The sequence below is a fragment of the Paramisgurnus dabryanus genome, chromosome 18 (assembly GCF_030506205.2).
Source record: "Paramisgurnus dabryanus chromosome 18, PD_genome_1.1, whole genome shotgun sequence".
NCBI lineage: Eukaryota > Metazoa > Chordata > Actinopteri > Cypriniformes > Cobitidae > Paramisgurnus > Paramisgurnus dabryanus.
This window is the reverse complement of record NC_133354.1, coordinates 126,203-145,923: the sequence shown is the minus strand read 5'-3', so window position 1 is coordinate 145,923 and position 19,721 is coordinate 126,203. Positions and strand designations below refer to the sequence as shown.

The window sequence follows — 19,721 nt, the reverse complement described above, 5'->3', positions numbered from 1 at the left end:
GCGAGAGAGCAAAAGAGCGAGAGAGAGATAGAGAGAACGAGAGAGAGAGAGAGAGAGAGAGAGAGAGAGAGAGAGAGAGAGAGAGAGAGAGAGAGAGAGAGGTTGACTTACAAAAGCTCAGATTTTCCCAGAAGGCTTTATCAGTAAATTGCTTTCACTGACTACTGCCAAAAAGCAATGCTGCAACCAATAGTGAAAGAAAATGGGAACAATTGTGTTTCTTTTGCATCTCTGTAGGAAGATTACACTGTATATAAACATTCAAAACCATTTTTAAACGATAATTAGTAATAAGAGAGATTAGCATGCCTGACTCCCAACTTTGAACATCGCATCACCAGTCAGATAATAATAGGCCAAATTTTAAACATATTAAAAATAAACCCAAAGTAACATCATTGTTCTTTCTGTGTCAAATGTGTGTCTATGTTGGGGAAAAACGGCACTGGACACAAACTGCAGTACCTCAGTTAGAAGCCAGGTGGCGCAAGGGGTCTGAGTGTCCAAAATACATCACACAGGGCCTCTCTCCAGCTTAAAGGGGGTCATATTATGCTTTATCACATTTTCACTCGTATTTAGTGTGTAATGCTGCTGTTTGACCATAAAAAATGTCTGCAAAGTTACAAATGTTAAAGTCCACTCAAAAATAAGGGAACAAAGTCTGGTTGAGTTGCTTTAACTCTTTCCCCGCCAGCATTTTTCAAGTTTTTTTTTTTTTTACAAATGTTAAATTCCTCCAAGAAAATGCTCTTCTTTACAAAATAAAAACATACCACTGTAAAACAACTTTGCAGGTGCTGCAATAATGCAAAATATGTGAAAAATAATGTAATGTTTTTCACACAACACCCTGAAACTTTTTTAAAGGGACACTTCACCCATTTGCATTAAGCTTTGTATAGTAAGAATCTCAGTCATTTTTTGAATTGCCGCTGAGACAGGAGAAATTTTTTCAGATTTCAGTGTTGCACTTCCTTCTTCATAAATCATAATTTTGCATCATTGAATGCAGGAAGTCCAATATCTTTGTTGAAGGGGTGAGACTACAAACACCCCTTTTCTCTGTCAAATAGGCACCAAACATTACATTTCGACTACAAATATGACACTTTCAATAAAGATTAATGTTTTTACGGGTGAAATGCTCCTTTAAAGGGCATTATAGGACCCCTTTAATGTGTGTGCGGATCTGGATGCAGCAGTATTTCTTGAAACCCCTATCACTTATAACACATCATAAATGTATGCATGAATACAATAAATATACATTATTTCTTTGGACAAGCTGTGATCCAAGAGTGCTTGCTTAAATAGGCAACAAAACATCCTCTAATCGCTTTTTTATCTGTATTTCATTACCCATAGGATTAAATTTTTTTCACACTGACACAGCATAGCGCAGCAAAAACATGCAGGTGGATACTGGCTGAATGGTGCAAAAAAAAGACCGGTTAAGCTACAGGTCAGACACTACATGCTGACAGGTGAAAAGAGTGCCAACAAGCCACTTGCACTGTAATAAACGTAAGATATAAATAGATAACACACTCAAATCCCACTGTGTAGAAACTATAGCTTCATCAGCAATTTAGGCTGCAGTTTTGTTCCAAAAACTAATGAGACGCAATGCATCCGGCAACTCCGAGACGCATGGGAAACTCGCAATTGATTCGGTTGGTGCTGGCACAACGGTTGTGAGCGTTTGTCTTACCCAAGTGGTGATTCTGTTGTTGTGGTCAATGAAGAATGGACGTCCATTGGGAGCTATTCTCATTTCCCAGCCGGGGGGTAGGAAGCTGTGGTTTGGTTTGTGCTGGGATTTGGGTGAGCTGTAGGGTGAAGGCTGCGGGGACTGGGGGTTCGAAAATGTGTCCTTTACGGCTCGCCGTACCGGGACGTTATTGGCTCCCTGAATTGGGAAACAAAATCATAGTGTTTAATGCACTGCTAGCTGTGACTTATTCATGGTAGCATTGAGCAGTCATGACTTTCATAAAGTCAAATCCTTCCGCTGGAAAAAATAGCCCCTGGCTGATTGTGAACAGCAATATGGATGTTAAAAGTGGTGGTGCTGAAGTCATAGCTGTGTTTTATCATTAATAAATCACAGCTAATGTCCAATCAGAATTAAAGGATTAGTCCATTTTCTAAAAAAATTCCTGATAATTTACTCATCACAACGTTATCCAAAATGTTGATGTCTTTCTTTGTTCAGTCGAGAAGAAATTATGTTTTTTGAGGAAAACATTCCAGGATTTTTCTCATTATAATGGACTTTAATGGACCCCAACACTTAACAGTTTTAATGCAGTTTAAAAATGCAGTTTCAAGGAACTCTAAACGATCCCAAACGAGGCATAAGGGTCTTATCTAGCGAAACCATTGTCATTTTTGGCATGAAAAATATGCACTTAAACCACAACCACGGCTGACACCGCCGTCAGTGTATGAATGTGTGAGTGAATGGGTGAATGTGAGGCAACATCTACAGCGCTTTGGATGGCCATAGGTCTGTTAAAAGCGCTATATAAATGCAGTCCATTTACCATTTACCATTTACAACTTCTCATCTTCCTTAGGTCCTGTGACGCGCCAGCATGACCTCACGTAATATGTCATCATGTCAAGAGGTCACGGATGATGTATGCGAAACTACGCCCCAGTGTTTACAAGTGTGGAGAAAGAGGACCGTTTCGACGTTGTTGTATGTCGAATTATATTAATTAATGTCTTTGTTTCAGTTTATTGATTAAAATGGACCCCAAATGTGTGTTTCATATATGTAACATGTGACTTTCTACGTCATTACGCAATTACGTGAGGTCGCGCTGGTGTGTCACAGGACCGGAGGAAGAGGAGAAGTTGTGGTTTAAAAGTGCATATTTTAAGTTAAGTGTTGGGGTCCATTAAAGTCCATTAAAATGAGAAAAATCCTTGAATGTTTTCCTCAAAAAACATAATTTCTTCTCGGCTGAACAAAAAAGGCATCAACATTTTGAATGACATGGTGGTGAGTACATTTTCTGTTTTTGTTTTTTTAAAGAAAATTCTCTAATCCTTTAAAGGTGCAGTGTGTAATTTTTAAAAGGATCTCTTGACAGAAATGCAAAATAATATCCAAAACTATATAATCAGGGGTGTATAAAGACCTTTTTATAATGAACCGTTATATTTTTATTACCTTGGAATAAAACGTTTTTATCTACATAAACCAAGGGTCCCCTTACGTGGAAGTCTCCATTCTGTATCACCATGTTTCTACAGAAGCCCTTAACGGACAAACTCTTTTTACTAAGTTGTCTCCGTCAATGAAATTTTTTTTTGGTGGTGGCTACCGTAGCTTCTCTATGCGTTTCAAAAGCAAGGGAAGAGCAGTGGACTGAGCCATTGGTTGCAATTATCAACCTCACCTCTAGATGCCACTAAAATTTACACACTGCACCTTTAAGGACTGGAATGAACCATTTTATAAATAACTATAAAAAACACAAAGAAAAAAACTTTTTCAGGACCATTGTATGCTTAATTTAAATTAGAATAATTAAGATTTGTATAAAAAAAACAATGTGACACATGAAAATGATTTAGAAAATATGAAATGTTTTAATAATGAGAAGGCAGCTTTCTCATATTAAATTTTTTATAAGCACACATAACCCAGAGAGGACCTCCATTTATACTCCCTGGCTCTCTATTGAGTTTCCAACAAACGTTTCCCTTTCCAAATTTTAATTAAAGTTCTCATGACCCAATGCGACCCTGATCATTTATATATGTAACAGGAATTTTGCCATTCTTGCTCTCTGTAAATGCTTTAAAGCACAGTAGGAATGTGTATTTGATATTCTTTGATATTCAATAACTTTTAACTTCAAATAGGGAAAATTCAACACATGCTGCATGATTATTGCATGCATGATTATTAATAACTGCTTATGCACTGCAAAAAATGATTTTCAAGAAAAAAAATCTTAGTATTTTTGTCTTGTTTTCAGTAAAAATATCAAAAAAAAATCTTAAATTAAGATGCTTTTTCTTGATGAGCAAAACAACCCCTAATTTTTAAACCAAAAATATCAAATTTCAGTGATTTTGTGCATGAAACAAGCAAAAAATCTGAATTTTTCTTGAATTTAGTGTTTAAGAAAAACTTTCTACATTTTTTGCTTACCCCATTGGCAGATTTTTTTTGCTTGTTTTATGCACAATATCACTTAAATTTGATATTTTTGGTCTAAAACTAGACTTATTTCTTGGGTCGTTTTGCTCATCAAGAAAAAGCATCTTAATTTAAGAATTTTTTTATATTTTTACTGAAAACAAGACAAAAATACTAAGAATTTTTTTTCTTGAAAATCATTTTTGCAGTGTGTAGTTAAATTTTTCTGGTTACTTCTTACTTTGAAAGCAAAACAAAGAAAGATCTAAACAAGAAACGTTTCCACATTTTCACAATCATACCACGGAACGCACATTTTGATAAAATGTATAGCCTCAAATGCATTGCAAATCACTTAGGATAAAAGCGCCTGTCAAGTGCATGAACGCAAGGAGATCTGACATCGCTCACTCAATACTGGTGTCTAAAATAACACGATCTTTGGCATAGAAAGTAACATGTGGGATTTTAGCAACACAATAATAGGCCGCTCTTTGCCTTGTTGCTAGCATGTTTTCACATGGAAATGTTTGGGATAATTACAGGAGGCATAATTGCTTTGAGAGCAAACACAGGACACTTATTCCCCAGCATCTGCAGTTTAGCAACAGCTATTGTTTATACCATTAGCAAAGTCATTCTTCTCAGTGGAAGCCATTAGCTTTGACTGAATTCCAATAACACTGATAAGGTTTATTTTCTTTCCTTTTTCCAACCAATATTGCAATTTCAACACTCTATGGACTAAAACTGTGGTGTAAAGGCACACAGAATGAATTTCTACTGTTTGCAATGTTTGTAAAAAAAACTAAACTGAACAATAAGAGCAATGCATATGTATTACACTGTTATAAAGGTGTAGCCATAACAATTGAACATTATATATATATATATATATATATATGCCAAGCATGACTGGAAAAAATATTGGTTCCACATGATTGAATTAAGTTTCCTTAAAAAGAAATAAACAAAAACCTTGTTAGATCTACATAATTATTTTGGACACCGCCAGCGTTGCCAGCCAAAGTTTAAAAAGTTTAATTCCAGAAAATGTTCTTCTTTAAATATATAAACATACATTCATTTGTTCTCTTTTTATCACCTCTCAAATATTGGTAGGTTTCTCAAAAAAATTTACATTTTTGAACAAAAAGCTGAGATAATTGCATGTTTGTAAAGGACTTTTGTTCGAGATCATATGATGATCAAAACATACACAGAGTTTAACTGCTTTTGTGATCAGTGGACACTTCAGTGTTTTATAAGTTGGGTAAGAGCGCCACCTAGTTGATAATAACGGAAATATTGATTGTCGTAAAAACTCGTCATTGGCAGAGAAGCATTTTCTTTTAGTTGACAAGATAACTCGTCAATGGCGTGGAAAGAGTTAAAATAAAATTAACGTTAATTTATGTTATTTTTTAAGGCGCTTTTCCATTGCATAGTACCCCACGGTTTGATTTGGGTCAGTCGGGTCAGCTCACCTCACTTTGGCTTGGTTAGCTTTTCCATCGAGTTTAATATCACTTTGGAGTGGGAGGGATTACAGGCGTGTCGTTATATTTGCGCTGCCTACTGCTGTGACATCTTACAAGTGAGAGCGTTGTTGTACATTCCCATACATGCATTTATTTCTCAGTTCACCAAATTAAAATTGACCACCAGAAATAGATGTTTGCACATCACTTTTATCACTTCCTCTGTCTCACATGACATTTTTTGTACAAACACCCGTGGCGTCAGTCGACGGCGCTCTGCTGAGCCTCATTTAAGTTGCATATATGCAGACGTGCGCGTCGCAAATGTGCCGCCACAAACTGCAAGATTCTCAACCAATGGATGTTTTTCATCGTTAAAAGGGAGTTTTGGAACTTATTGCAGAGCACAGATGACAACAGGTTTACTCGAGACAGAGCAAGCTAGCATGAAGGTAAAGCTGATCTTTTACATTATAGCGATGACGCTGGTAGTGACAAATTTGTCAGACCAATCAGTGATCGACAGTGTTTTTGCATCACGTTTTGGTATCAGCTCGGGTCGCTTGGAATCCCACCCAAGGTGGTACTAAAAAAAGTATATGGTACTACGTACTGTACCCAATGGAAAAGCCCCCAAAAGTAAGCTGACCCGACCCAAACCGTTGGGTACTATGCAATGGAAAAGTGCCATTAATTCAATCATGTCTAACCAGTGTTCACAAGTTTATTTTTCAGTGTGATAAAAACATTTCTAAACCTTTTCCGTGAAAAAATACGATTTTAGAGACAAAAATATATTTTTACGATACGATTTCATTGCAAATGGGGGAAATAGTTTTCTGTGGTTATTGATGGCAGGCCAAAAATTGTCATGTTGATAGAGCTTATCATTTAATTAACCTAGATTTACTGACATATTTATGAACACTTATAGGGGCGGTTTCTCGGACAGGGATTAGACTAGTCCTAGACTTAAACACTTTTAAGAGCTCTCCAAACTGAAAATAACTTGCACTGACATATCTTAAAATACATCAGTGCCCTTTGTTTTACCTCAAAATGCACACAGGTAATGTTTTTAGTAAGGCATGTTTGTTAAAACTAGTTATATTTCCTAATTAAACTAAGGCCTAGTCCTGGATTAAGCTAATCCTGGTCCGGGAAACCGCCCCTTAAAGACACAACAAAATAAGTAGGTGTAGGGTCAGGAATGGATTAAGAGTAACAGAACAGAGGGAAACTATGAAGTCACGGCTGTCTGAGAGGTTAAGGCATCTGCCAATGGTGAGACTTTGGCACGCGATCATGGTACGCAAACCGACAGCTGCTTTTATACAAGTTTTCAGTAGCATTATCTGATACAAATTAAGACACAGAGTATATTAAAATTTGATCCACACAACAGCTGCTAATCGCAATTTAACTTTGTGTGGCAAGAATCACACAACGAACTAGACTTGTGAAATATCAAGAGGAAAGGCCAAAAGCCTAAGATACTTGAAAGATTTTCATTAGACGGTTTCATTAGATATATATACACTGTACATACATGGTATATATATATATAAAAAAATAATACTTGCACAGAACCATTTTGCCTTTATTTGGTGGAGAGAGGGTTACGGGATCGCAAAAGACCTTGAGCCAGGAACTAAACTCGGGTCGGCGAAAGTTCGTCTGCACCCTATGTCGGAGCGCTGCCCACTACACCGTCGGCTTTCACTCTGATGAGAACCATTTGACCCAAAAAGTTGGAACAGACTTTTTTAGGTCATTGCCGAGTCAGTTCGTTTTGTCACGAATCGCTTCATAAACCAAAAAACAAAAGAATTGCTGGCAGTCATAGGAAAAAAGATGAATGACTGCCGCACTATAAAACAGTAACTGGGGAGACTTTCTTCTCTTTTTACTGTGAATCGAAGTGAATTAAATTACCATGAATCGAAAGGACTGTGGCAGACGGGACAGGAAATGATCTCTTGACTGGTTTTTATATTTAAACTGATCTATGCATAATACAACGAATGGGACTGATCGTTTCCATCAACTGTTAGGCTTACACTAAAGGAACTCAAGGCAGTGTGGATAGGAAATAATTTTGTTTTTATCCTTCCCATAGACACCTAGTCTGCAATGTAAAAATAAATGATGGTTATAATGTTCAGAATAAATATTAATGTTCAGCCAGAAGATGAATGCCCTGCCAAACTAACCTTGAATTAAACCATAAATCTTACAGTACCATGTTTTCATGTGTTTATATAAATCTCCCATTATGAATACTGTAGTTATTTCTCACGATTTCTTGAAGTTTTTGTGCTAACACATGCTCTGTAAAGCAACAGAGCTTTCTTTGAAGCACACACAATGGCAAAGTAAAGGAAAGAGTGATAGACTGGAGGGATGGGGTAATTGTCTCACCTCTATCGGGGAAGAAAGCGTGACGGTGGGGGAACTGAGACTACGGGGTCTGCGCACTTGGGGTTCACTTAGATGGCCGCTGGAGGAGGAAGGGGTGGAAGAGGGGGGCGTGGCCGCTGTAGCGCCATCCACTGCTGCAGCGCCACCCACTGCTGCAGCTGAGGTACTGGCTCCATCTTCTGTGAGCTGTCAGAGAGAGAGAGGATTTAAAGGGGTCCTAAATGGAGGGCAAGGTCTGAAATATATCATAGGCCAACACTTGCAAGGCACCAAGTAAGAGTAAATTTATAGTACTGTCAGGTTGGTCAGTAATTTATTAGGAACTGCAACAATAAAAGGTTAGTAGGAACATTGTCTCCCTTATTACTGTATAAATGGGTATGCATTTTAAAAATAAGAATCTTAAAGGCATAAACTTTATACATTTACATGTGTGTCAAAAAGCATTCATGCATTCATCAATGTGATTATACCACGGTTCTGTTGAATGCTGTATTCTGATTGGTTGAGAAATGTGTCACGGGTATGCATAATTTTTTTAATAACCGCACACCTAACCTTTTAAATGTCTTAAAAATAGGCACCAGTAGCAATGTTTGTGGTAACCATGGTATAACAGGAATAATTTACTCCGGTCCTTTGAATTATTTGAAAAGAATGCAGGTGTTACCACCTTGGGTGTGCATTGTTTTTTTATAATTCAATAGCCTGTCGTTAATTATTCATTACTTAAAACATATTAAAATAATCAATAACTTTTTAATCTGATAGATGTCATTTCATCACACTAAAAGATACTGAATATTCAAGAAAGTTAAAAAGCATTTCTTTTAAGCTCAGCTGAATGGATCTTCAAACTGTTGTGCTTTTCAGAATCGGAGAAAATATAAAGTACAAAAAATAGAGGGTTTACGGAGTACAAGGATGAGAAGGATAAGTTAAGATTGATAGGGAGCAGAAAAGCAATAAATAAATAAGGGGAACACATACTCACAAACACAAAAAACAGAAATGACGAACAGATGAGCCAACAAAAGAAACATAACATTGATTCATTGGGAAAAACAATAAGTCAAAACAAAAGGAAAATTGGAAAGCTGGACAGATAGTAAAGAGAAAACAATATATGCCTGAATAAATCTCAGTTAGCTTCAGTTAGGTTACGCCAGCGAGCTTTACCTGCAGTATGGGTCGTGTCCAGGTGGTGCTGCGGTTGTTATGGTTAACGTAGTAAGTTCGTCCTTTGGGATCCTTGCGTTCTTCCCAGCCTGGAGGAAGGCCCGGCGTAGTCAAGGTGTAGTTAGCCGATGGAGACTGAATAAAGATAAAAGCAAAGATTAGTTTTTTGAGAGATCAGTTTTGAAATCTGACACACTCTTGTAGCTCTGGTTAACTGATATAACCAATTTTTTACAAACACGCTCAACACAAATACACACTTAGTAACACATTTGCAAACAACATACTGCACATACAACAAATAAATGTCTTTTATTACTGATATAGTTTTTAAATCTATCTGATATATGCTTGGGCAACTTTTACGTGAAGGGCAATTGCAATCCAAACCCTTTAGTTTTACATTTATACACAAATTAGAGAACTAGCATTAAAAGGAAAAATATTTAGGAAAGTGGAGTGCTTCCTTTATAAAGTGCGCCTAAATAAAAGTTGAAAATTAAATAAAAGTTAATTATATTATGTATTAATAAATATTTGATATACAATTAATTTAACTTAAAATAATTATTGGTTAATTATAAACATATGGAGCCCCATAAAAGTTATACACTAGTCGACATTTGAAGTGGATCAAAAAAGTTCATCATAAGACGAGACGGGTGCGGTTTAAAATTTAAAGACAATTTTGTAATATTTTACTTGAAGGGGTGTGCATAATACTGACATGACACCTTCATAATCATGACATGATGCGTGGGAGATTTTATGCACGTTTATGACAATACCAATACATCATAACTTGTCATAAACATGACACAGCATAATAATTATCAAACTTAAGAAACTACATAGTTTTATGGGTTAAAATTACATTAAATTGTTATTTAAATGTCATAAAGTGTTGATACTCGGTCAAATAGTTTTATAACAGCATCAATAATATTTTTCTTGACCTCAACTACAGTGGTAAAAATTTGACTTAAAATGTCAATAAGTGTTAATATTATGTTAAATAATTGTAAATACCTTAACAAAATCCAACATACACGTCAAAAGATTATACTTAACTTTATGTAAGGGCACAATACATAAAAAAGTGACAGCTAACACAACTTTGAAACAACTTTTGAAACAAAACATTTAATTAAATGATTGCATTTAATGTTATTAACTGTTTTTGCATGGCTTAACCCATTATTGTACTGTTTTCATTTAATTTTAGGTAAATCGGTCACCAAATGCAATAAAATCAAGTTGTATCAATTTTAATTATTATTATTATTATTGGATGATGGAGGAAACTTAAAAATAAACCATTATGATCTGAAGAATGTCATTACGCTGTAATAAAACTATTTGACAGTCATTAACACTTTATGACATTTTAATGACAAATTACATTTAAACCACTGTAGTTGAGGTCAAGAAAAATAATAATAATGCTGTTATAAAACTATTTGACAGTCATTAACACTTAATAACATTTTAAATGACAAATTAAATTTGTATCACTGGTAAAAAGTGGTCAGTTATGTTGTCTTGGTAATGTCAAGTTGTCATGAGAAGTTATGATGTATTGGTTAATGTCAAGTTATCATAACAAAGACATCTCAAACAATGTCATCTTTGCATTAAAAATGACATAATTGAACAAATGACACTTAATGACAGTTGTCATAAACGTGCATGAAATCTCCTTTACTGTATGTTTATGACACGCAGACCTGCCAACCTTGGAAATTTTTTTTGAGTACAGTAGCATCGGCCGAAAGGACAGAACACGGGTTTTTTACATATAATTTAACACATGCACGCGCACATGCACGCACACACACCTCTTGGTAACTTTCAAGGTAACATGCTGCACATTGCACTTTTTTCCCCATCCTGCCATAATCTTCTTTAAAAATAATTATAAATGTGAATAAAATCATGTTTAACTAAATTTGCCTTACATGGTGATTAATAACATTATTAATGTTAAATACTGTATTCTCCAAAGTTTAGCATGTCTGCACAAACACTGTTAAAAGTGATTGTTAAATAGTGGGAGATGGTTAACCCACAAATGACATTCTGTTATCATTTACTCAACCTCATATTGTGTCTAACCTTCATGATTTCTTTCTTGAGTGAAACACACACAAAAAAAATTAGAAAATTTTTTTGTTTTTCCCTGACTAGCAAAAAATAAAATGGAGTGGGGACCAGACACTGAATTTATCAACACTCTTTAAAATAACTTATGTATCACACAATAAAGAAACTCATAAATGTTTGGATGGTCTGTTCTGTTATGTAAACTGTGACTGAATTACATGTTTTTAGTTAACTATACCTTTAAGACAGTATTTTAGAGTTAACACTGCTTTAAATTCAACCATAACTGTGACAGTAGTGCTGTTAACTGTATGTCTGTCTGTAATTTATTGTAGCTTTGTTTACAGTGCAGTACAGTACGGCATAGGCACTTATCACGTGGGCGCTCGAGACACGAGATATTCTCCATTTATAAAACTTTATTTGATGTGGTTTGTATATGACGTTTTATTTTATTGACAATTATCAAGAGCGCGTTATTTCAGAACGCATTTAATCCGCTTCACTCGGATGTCAGGTGGATTCCCTTCACTGAGAGTGAACTTTCCGTTTTTGACTAAAACTGGATGCTCTCACCATGGTAAAATCATTGTACTTTTTCGTAAGCGCTCAATTATAAATGATGCTCATTTACAAATCAGAAGTAATGTTAGCGCATGTTGCGGTCAAGTGCACGGAGCCCGCGCGACCGTCGACTTCAAAGGATTAAGCTAATGCATTATTTCATTATTTGCACATCCACCCTGACCAGTTTACCTTAGCGGGTCAGACGTCTTGACTCACCGTTGAAAAAGATGGTCAGAAACTGCGGGTGGAGGAAGGAGATCACGCTGGATTTTGTGATTCCATCGATAGCAGACTCTTGTTACTGATTGGCCATATGACTTGTCAATCATCCCCACTTTCTATGTGGTGGATGAGCCCAGTGCTATGATTGGACATATTTTTCTTTTTTCTGTTGCTTCTTTTGAGTACTTCGCGCGGCAAAGGGCGTCATCAGGTTTTTGCGTAGTTTAGAGTGACAATTCGTACCACCGTACTTTGAAGTCAAAATGAGTACCTGCTACGCAAAATGCGTACAGGTTGGCAGGTCTGGACACGTGTCATGTCATGAATATGAAGGTGTCATGTCAGTCTTACGCACACCGACAATTTTTATGAAAGGTTTTGATCCACTTCAAATGTTGACTAGTGTACTAAATATCGTGGACACGAATTTGCTACCACGGATTATTTATACATAAGCACATTTTACTAACTTGTCCCTCATTTCGGTAAATAATGCTGATGTTTTATCTTTAAGTAAACAAATTTCTTGTTTTACGGAAATCAGAACAAAAAAACTGGGAAAATGTGCTCACATATAAAAAAATCATTGAAACAAATTGGTTATTGTCATACTCCATATACTGTAAATATTTTTAAAAATTAACGATGAAAAATGAACATAAAAGCTCAAACATAACATTTGAAAATAGAGAATTTGAAACAATAAAAGGAAAACCAAAAACACAAGAGAGCACAAATGTACAACATGTGGACATTACCATAGCGTCCTCAACGCCTGTGACTGTTTGAGCTCGTGTTCGTCGAGGCTGCGAGTTCTGCTGGACAATAACAGCTGTTTTTAGATGGGGTGGACGATTGCCCACTTAGGGCCAGTGGGAGAGGGGTAAAATGAGGGCAAATGGAAGGATAGGGTCAGCCAGAGAGTGTGATTTGGGAAGTGATTTTAGAGTGAGTTTGGATAGTTCAAGTTGATTTTGACATTTGATGGTAATTTTGTGAGAGGTGCCCAGTAAGAGTCTTATGGTGTGAGATACAGCAACCAAAAACAAAACATTGTACTATAACATGGAGAAGTGAATTGAGTTTATATGAAATCACTGTTTGATGATTAGAAGTGAGAACTCAAGATTTTAGAAAAGACTGAATGTATAACAATCAAAGGTGCTCATGAAATATCATGTGTGACCCTGGACCACAAAATATGGTAGCATGGGTATATTTGTAACTACCAATATATTGTATATGTCAAAATTGACATTTTGTTTCATTCAAAAATAATTTAGGTAAAGTATTAAGTAAAGTAGTAAATTTCCTACTGTAAATATATAAGAAATGTATTTATCATTAGTAATGCGTGTTGCTAAGGACTTCATTTGGACAACTTTAAAGGCAATTTTCTCAATATTTGGATTTTTCCCACTTGCAGATTCCAGATTTTCAAATAGATGTCTCTGCCAAATACGGTCCTAGCCCAAACATCAATGGAAAGCTTATGTATTCAGCTTTCATGTGGTGTATAAATCTCAATTTAAAAAAAAATACCCTTATGACTGGTTTTGTGGTCCAGGATAACATTTTTGCCCAAAAACATATGATAACTTGCAATAAAATGATTAATACAGTGTCAACATTAACTCTTTCCCTGCCATTGACGAGATATCTTGTCAATTAAGAGAAAACATTTGCATAAAAAACGTGTTCCTTTTTTTTTTTTTAAGAAAAATACCCAAAAAAACTGCATTCATCCTTCACAGAAGTGATCCACATGGCTCCAATGGGTTAACTCTTTCCCCGCCATTGACGAGATATCTCGTCAATTAAGAGAAAACGCTTCCACGCCAATGACGAGATTTTCCGTCTTTCCGCAATACCGCTATTATCCACCAGGTGGCGCCCTTCCGCAACTTTTTAAAACCGGAAATATTGCCCTATGGCAAGCTGCTGCATGTCCGTGTCTGTTTTAAAGATCGCTCTGAATGGGATCTCTATGAAAAGTCCGTCACAAAAATGGAATTATCTCTACTTTTTGCTCAAAATATGGTGTTTTTGCAAAAACCTACCCATATTCAAAAGCTGATTGCAAAAGAACCACTAAAGGTAGGATGAAACGGTTTTTTTTTCATTTGGTATATTGTATGTTTATTTATTTAAAGAAAAACATTTTCTGGAAGGCATTAAACTTTGGTGAAAATAAGGAAAAATCTGGCGCTGGCTGGCAACTTTTTTTAAAAACGCTGGCGGTGAAAGAGTTAATAAAGGTCTTCTGCTGGTAATTGATGCGATATTGTAAATAAAAATCCATATTTCAGCCTTTATAAACTGTAATAACTTGCTTCTGGTAATGGCACCATCTTGGACTTTAGTGTAGTGGACTAGGGTTTTAGTGTAGTGAGCCCTGGATTGCCTTGGGTATGTTGCGCAGTGACTCTAGTGAATCGCTTGAGTCCAAGATGCTACCGGAAGCTAGTTATTATAGTTTATAAAGTTTAAAATAAGGATAGTTTTCTTACAATATCGCATTAATTACCCGCAAAAGACCTTTATTAACCCCTTAGAGCCGTGTGGATTACTTTTGTGAAGGAGGGATGCACTTTTTGGGCTCCAAAGTCAGAAGCTGTTCCCTGATCCGTTGTTTTCTCCCATTATAATCTTTGAAAAGCAAGGACATTTACTAAAATAACTCCAAATGTGGTTTTCTGAAAGATGATGGACATATGTATCTCGAATTGCTTTAGACCGGGTTCATTACGGGGTAATTTTGATATTTGTCTGGAGTAATCCTTTTATGTATTTGATTTTATGGATTTATGCGATATGTGTATTGCGATATGCATATGTGTGAAATCCCGCTTCTTGCGATACATCTTGCTGGCCTACTATACAAGTAATTCATACATATTTAGAGTCAGATGAATGCCAGTGTTGGTTTATTTTATATTACATAATTGTAAGAGCGCTTCTGTGCTTAAGCAATGAAAAATGCAGCGAGGGATTCATAACAGCTGATCCTAATTTTCTTGGATGATATTACAACCACAGTGACACATTCACAACAGTTTAAAGCGTCTACAAAGTGGCTTCAATCTGCATGGTAAAAACATTTTGAAGCAATTCAGAATGACTCACATTCGCCCACTGACTCGTCTACTACAATCACAGTGAGGAAATGACATCCGGAGGAAAACCTAGTGGAGTTTGCATTTCAAATGGTGCAAAAGTCAATTCTCTATCACAATCAAACAGACGCATTTATACGGCTGTAATGAAAGACATACCCTTGTATCTAACAAGCTGATCATATTAGCTATCAACTCACGCATTAACCGTACACTTGTGTGAAATGTCAGCCTCCTCACACAGAGAAGCAGGAATGTGGGGGAACGGCACCTCCCACCCATGCTAATATCAGACAGATTTGCTGTGATTTTAGCGAAATCCCTTAACTTAAGAATGCTTGTGACAATCTATCTCTGAGTGTGTAGTAATTTCATCGGTTATGAGATATGCAAGAGCCAATGGTGTTTTAACATCAAATGACATCATGCATGACATCACAATGGGCATCTTCAATCAGCAAGTGTGACTATGGCTATATTTTCAATATTTTACTATGTTCTTACCTTAACTTAAACTTAATTTATCAATGCATGCACTTTTAATCTTTGTACAGCGCCTCATGAATGTGTTAGCATTTAGCCTAGCCACATTCATTCCTATGGCTCCAAACCGGGATGAATTTAGAAGCCACCAAACACTTCCATGTTTTCCCTATTTTAAGTTACATGAGTAGTTACACGAGTAAGTATGGTGGTACAAAATAAAACTTTTGTTTGGAGCCATAGGAATGAATGGGGCTAGGTTAAATGCTAACACATTCACGAAACGCTGTACAAGGATTAATAAAAGATGCACGCATTGATAAAAGATAGGTGTGTATTAATTCATCTAAGTTGAGGAAAGAACATAGTAAAATATTGAAAAATGGTGGTGTTTTCCTTTAAGTGAAGTAAAATAAAGTGCAAACACGGCAGATGTGTTCGATATCATTTAGCGCGACGCTAATGGTCTAATCAGATTCAATGGATTATGCTAAGCTATGCTAAAAGTGGTAGCGCCAAACCCAGAGATCGGCTGAATGGATTCCAAAACGGTAAAAATCAAATGTTTAACTCTAGGGGAGGTGGAAAATGAACAACTAAGCCATTCAGGCCTTAAAAGAAGTAAACCCACTTCTGATTTATATCAGATCTGCTTTATTCCTTAAAAAAGGTTTAATAACTGATCTCAATCCAGAGTGTAAGGTTACTGGATTTATCATCTGCAAACTGCCAGACCTTATCCCAGCATGCACTGGGATACAGGCCATGATAAAACAACGAAATTGACACCAAAACACTGGCAAGGCCTAACCAGGACTTAAAACAGTCTTATCCTGCAAAGTAGCAGATGGGGCCATCAGGGTATTTCTCCTGGAGGAACTGAATTTGCTAAAAACATATAAAAGTTCCAAAGCATCAAGGCATCACGCCATTTAAATGAAGCATATACGAAGTTTTCCTGTGTGATAACAAAGACTTCTTCCAGAAGACATCCAATGTCTGTCCCCTATTCCTGGTTCTGCACATTCATGCAAACAGGAGCAGTTCACAGGGTGACATCATCTACATGGGTAATTTCATTTTGCCATATGTTTCTTATCTGCTGTAAAACAGCATTTGGTGAAGCATTTAAAAAGACTCTCTTACGACCTGTGACAGATGTTTTTGAGCTGCAGCCATGGATCTTAAAGCGTGTAATGACATTATTGCAGACAAGCAAATTTTAACAAGCTGTCTTTTAAAAAAAACATTGCATTCTCGCTGAGCAACAACGTAACCATGTACAAGTCCAATCTTTTACAGAACGTAGCTCTTCGACACTGCCAGATAAACCATGAACCACACCAGCTCCCAATAAATCACAATGAAACAACACCACTAGCTTCAGTAAATCAATTCCAGGATCTTATTAGCACATCATATGTCAGACTCACCAGCACAATAACAAAACCTTTTATTTGATATACTCAAACACAAAGGCAATTTTTCTATTCTACAAATATAGCAAGGAATGTAGAGACAGGACATTATTGGTGCAAGAATGAAAATGGGATCATGAAAGGATTCAAACCTGCATCTTCTACAAGTATAACAAAGCTTAACATATCACGTAATGAGTCACTTACTCTGTATACTTCAGTGGTTGTTAAACACAACATACAACACTGCAACCTATCTTACTTCTGCTATATGACTATAAAACATGTGGAGCATGACGTGATTTCATCCGTATCAGAATGGATTCGGATGGATGGAGGGGTTACAAAAATATAAAGGAGGGACATTCCACTTTTTTTGAAAATATGCTAATTTTCCAGTTCCCCTAGAGTTAAACATTTGATTTTTACCGTTTTGGAATCCATTCAACTGATCTCAGGGTCTGGCGGTACCACTTTTAGCATAGCTTAGCATAATCCATTGAATCTGATTAGACCATTAGCATCATGCTAAAAATAACCAAAGAGTTTCAATATTTCTCCTATTTAAAATTAGACTTTTCAGGAGTTACATTGTGTACTAAGATCAAAATGAAAAGTTGCGTTTTTCTAGACCTTCATGGCTAGGACTATACTATCATTCTGGCGTATAATCAAGGACTTGGCTGCCGTACCATGGCTGCAGCAGGTGCAATGATATTACGCAACGCCAAAAAATAGTCCCCTTGGTTACTTTTAATACCAGGGGACTATTTTCGGTACATGATGAAACTATAGAAGAGTCAAGTTTTAAATAGGAAAATATTAAAACTCTTTGAGCGCGATGCTAACGGTCTAATCGGATTCAATGGATTATGCTAAGCTATGCTAAAAGTGGTACCGCAAGACCTGGCGATCAGTTGAATGGATTCCAAAACGGTAAAAATCAAATGTTTAACTCTAGAGGAGCTGGAAAATGAACAAAAAAAAAAAAAAATGGAATGTCCCTTTTAATGATGTGATAGTCGTTTCAAGGTATCAGCGTGTTGATTAAAGATTACAAAGACACTTTTAAATGGATAACATGCATAGACAGTTCACAATAAGATTAGTACATTTGTAAAGTTGATTTTATAAAGTGATTCCCAAGAACCCTCCACCACATTCTTAAAGGGATAGTTCGGCCAAAAATAATATTAAACCCATGATTTACTCACCCCCAAACTGTCCGAGTTGCATATGTCCATCGTTTTTCAGACAAACATCCGCGCGGTGTTGTTGTAGAAATATCCATATTTAAAACTTTATTAACGAAAATAAATACCTTCCGGTAGCGCCGCCATCTTAGTCGCGTCCGCATTCAGGATGAGAGCTTACGCAGCCTACGGGGGCTACTCTGCTGCTGCTCTGTGCCCCCGCCCTCCGAATTTGTCATACGTCACTAAGAAAAGTGCGTACACTACGCTAATACTCTCTCCTGAATACAGAGGAGTCTAAGATGGCGGCGCTACCGGAAGGTAGTTATTTACATTAATAAAGTTTTAAATATGGATATTTCTACAACAACACCTCGCGGATTACCCTCAGAAGACCTTTGTTTATCATCCTGGAGCCGTTTGGATTTAATTTGTGAAGGATGGACGCACTTTTTTTGGACTTGAAGGTCGTGGACCCCGTAACATTACATTTAATCAACTGAAAGATCTAAAACATTTTCTAAAATATCCAAAAATGTGCTTGTCTGAAAAACGATGGACATATGCAACCAGCTTGGGGGTGAGTAAATCATGGGTTTAATATCATTTTTGGCCGAACTATCCCTTTAAAAAAGATCAAAATTATAAGAAACCAACAACAGAAAAACTTGGAAATCTTAAGAACGTTTAGGGTTTTGATTTGAACCGCAGGAGCGATAAACGTACAGTACTGAGAGACAGAGACAGAAATGAGCACATGCAGAGTAAAGGAGGTGCGAGGAGGAAGAGGAGAGGAGCAGGAGTACCGTTGGTGTTGGAGGTTGAGCTGGATCACTGACTCCATCGGTCATGCTCGACGAGCGAAGACGTGAGGAGAGATGACCCTGCTGTGAGAGAAAGAGATAAAAAAGCCTGAGATGTTGCTTTAAATAAATAAAGACATAAATGTTTCTCAGTGGCCATTTTCTTTCTGAATTCAGCAAACGCACATGAGAATGAAATGTAACTTTCACAAACTCAAACCACCAAGTATGTGATTTCAAATCAAAATAAATCGGGTATTACAAATAATTACATTATTTACTGTATAGTCATTTCAATTATTACCTTTTGCTTTTTACTGTACTCATGATGTATTGGTGTCTATGCCTGTCTATTCACTTATTTTTACTCACTGTGTATTTAGTCATGCAAGAGCAGTTTCCAACACGGCATCTGCTTTTCCGTGCAAATAATACTACAGTAAAACCTTCTGACACATGCTGTCTAATGTGACTTGCGAGTTCAGCATGGTTGTTATAAAGAAATGTTTGATGGACATGGGCGGAGAGGAAAAATTTCCACGTTTGCTTTCCGTCTTTCCATAATGTCAGCTT

General features: G+C 36.5%; 1 protein-coding gene across 7 annotated transcripts in view; it reads right to left on the bottom strand.

Annotated features, from left to right (window-relative positions):
- Nucleotides 1–19,721, bottom strand: part of nedd4l (NEDD4 like E3 ubiquitin protein ligase) — a 101,106-nt gene that overhangs the window by 21,601 nt on the left and 59,784 nt on the right. For 5 of the 7 annotated variants that reach the window (XM_065243995.1, XM_065243996.1, XM_065243994.2 and 2 more), the window contains 5 exons: nucleotides 19,152–19,232; nucleotides 12,894–12,950; nucleotides 9,244–9,378; nucleotides 8,065–8,250; nucleotides 1,715–1,912 (listed from right to left, as the gene is read on the bottom strand). In XM_065243995.1, the coding sequence (XP_065100067.1) occupies nucleotides 1,715–1,912; nucleotides 8,065–8,250; nucleotides 9,244–9,378; nucleotides 12,894–12,950; nucleotides 19,152–19,232 (657 nt within the window). The remainder of the gene's footprint in view (nucleotides 1–1,714; nucleotides 1,913–8,064; nucleotides 8,251–9,243; nucleotides 9,379–12,893; nucleotides 12,951–19,151; nucleotides 19,233–19,721) is intronic. The other 2 variants (XM_065243997.2, XM_065243993.2) reach the window with 1 other exon arrangement.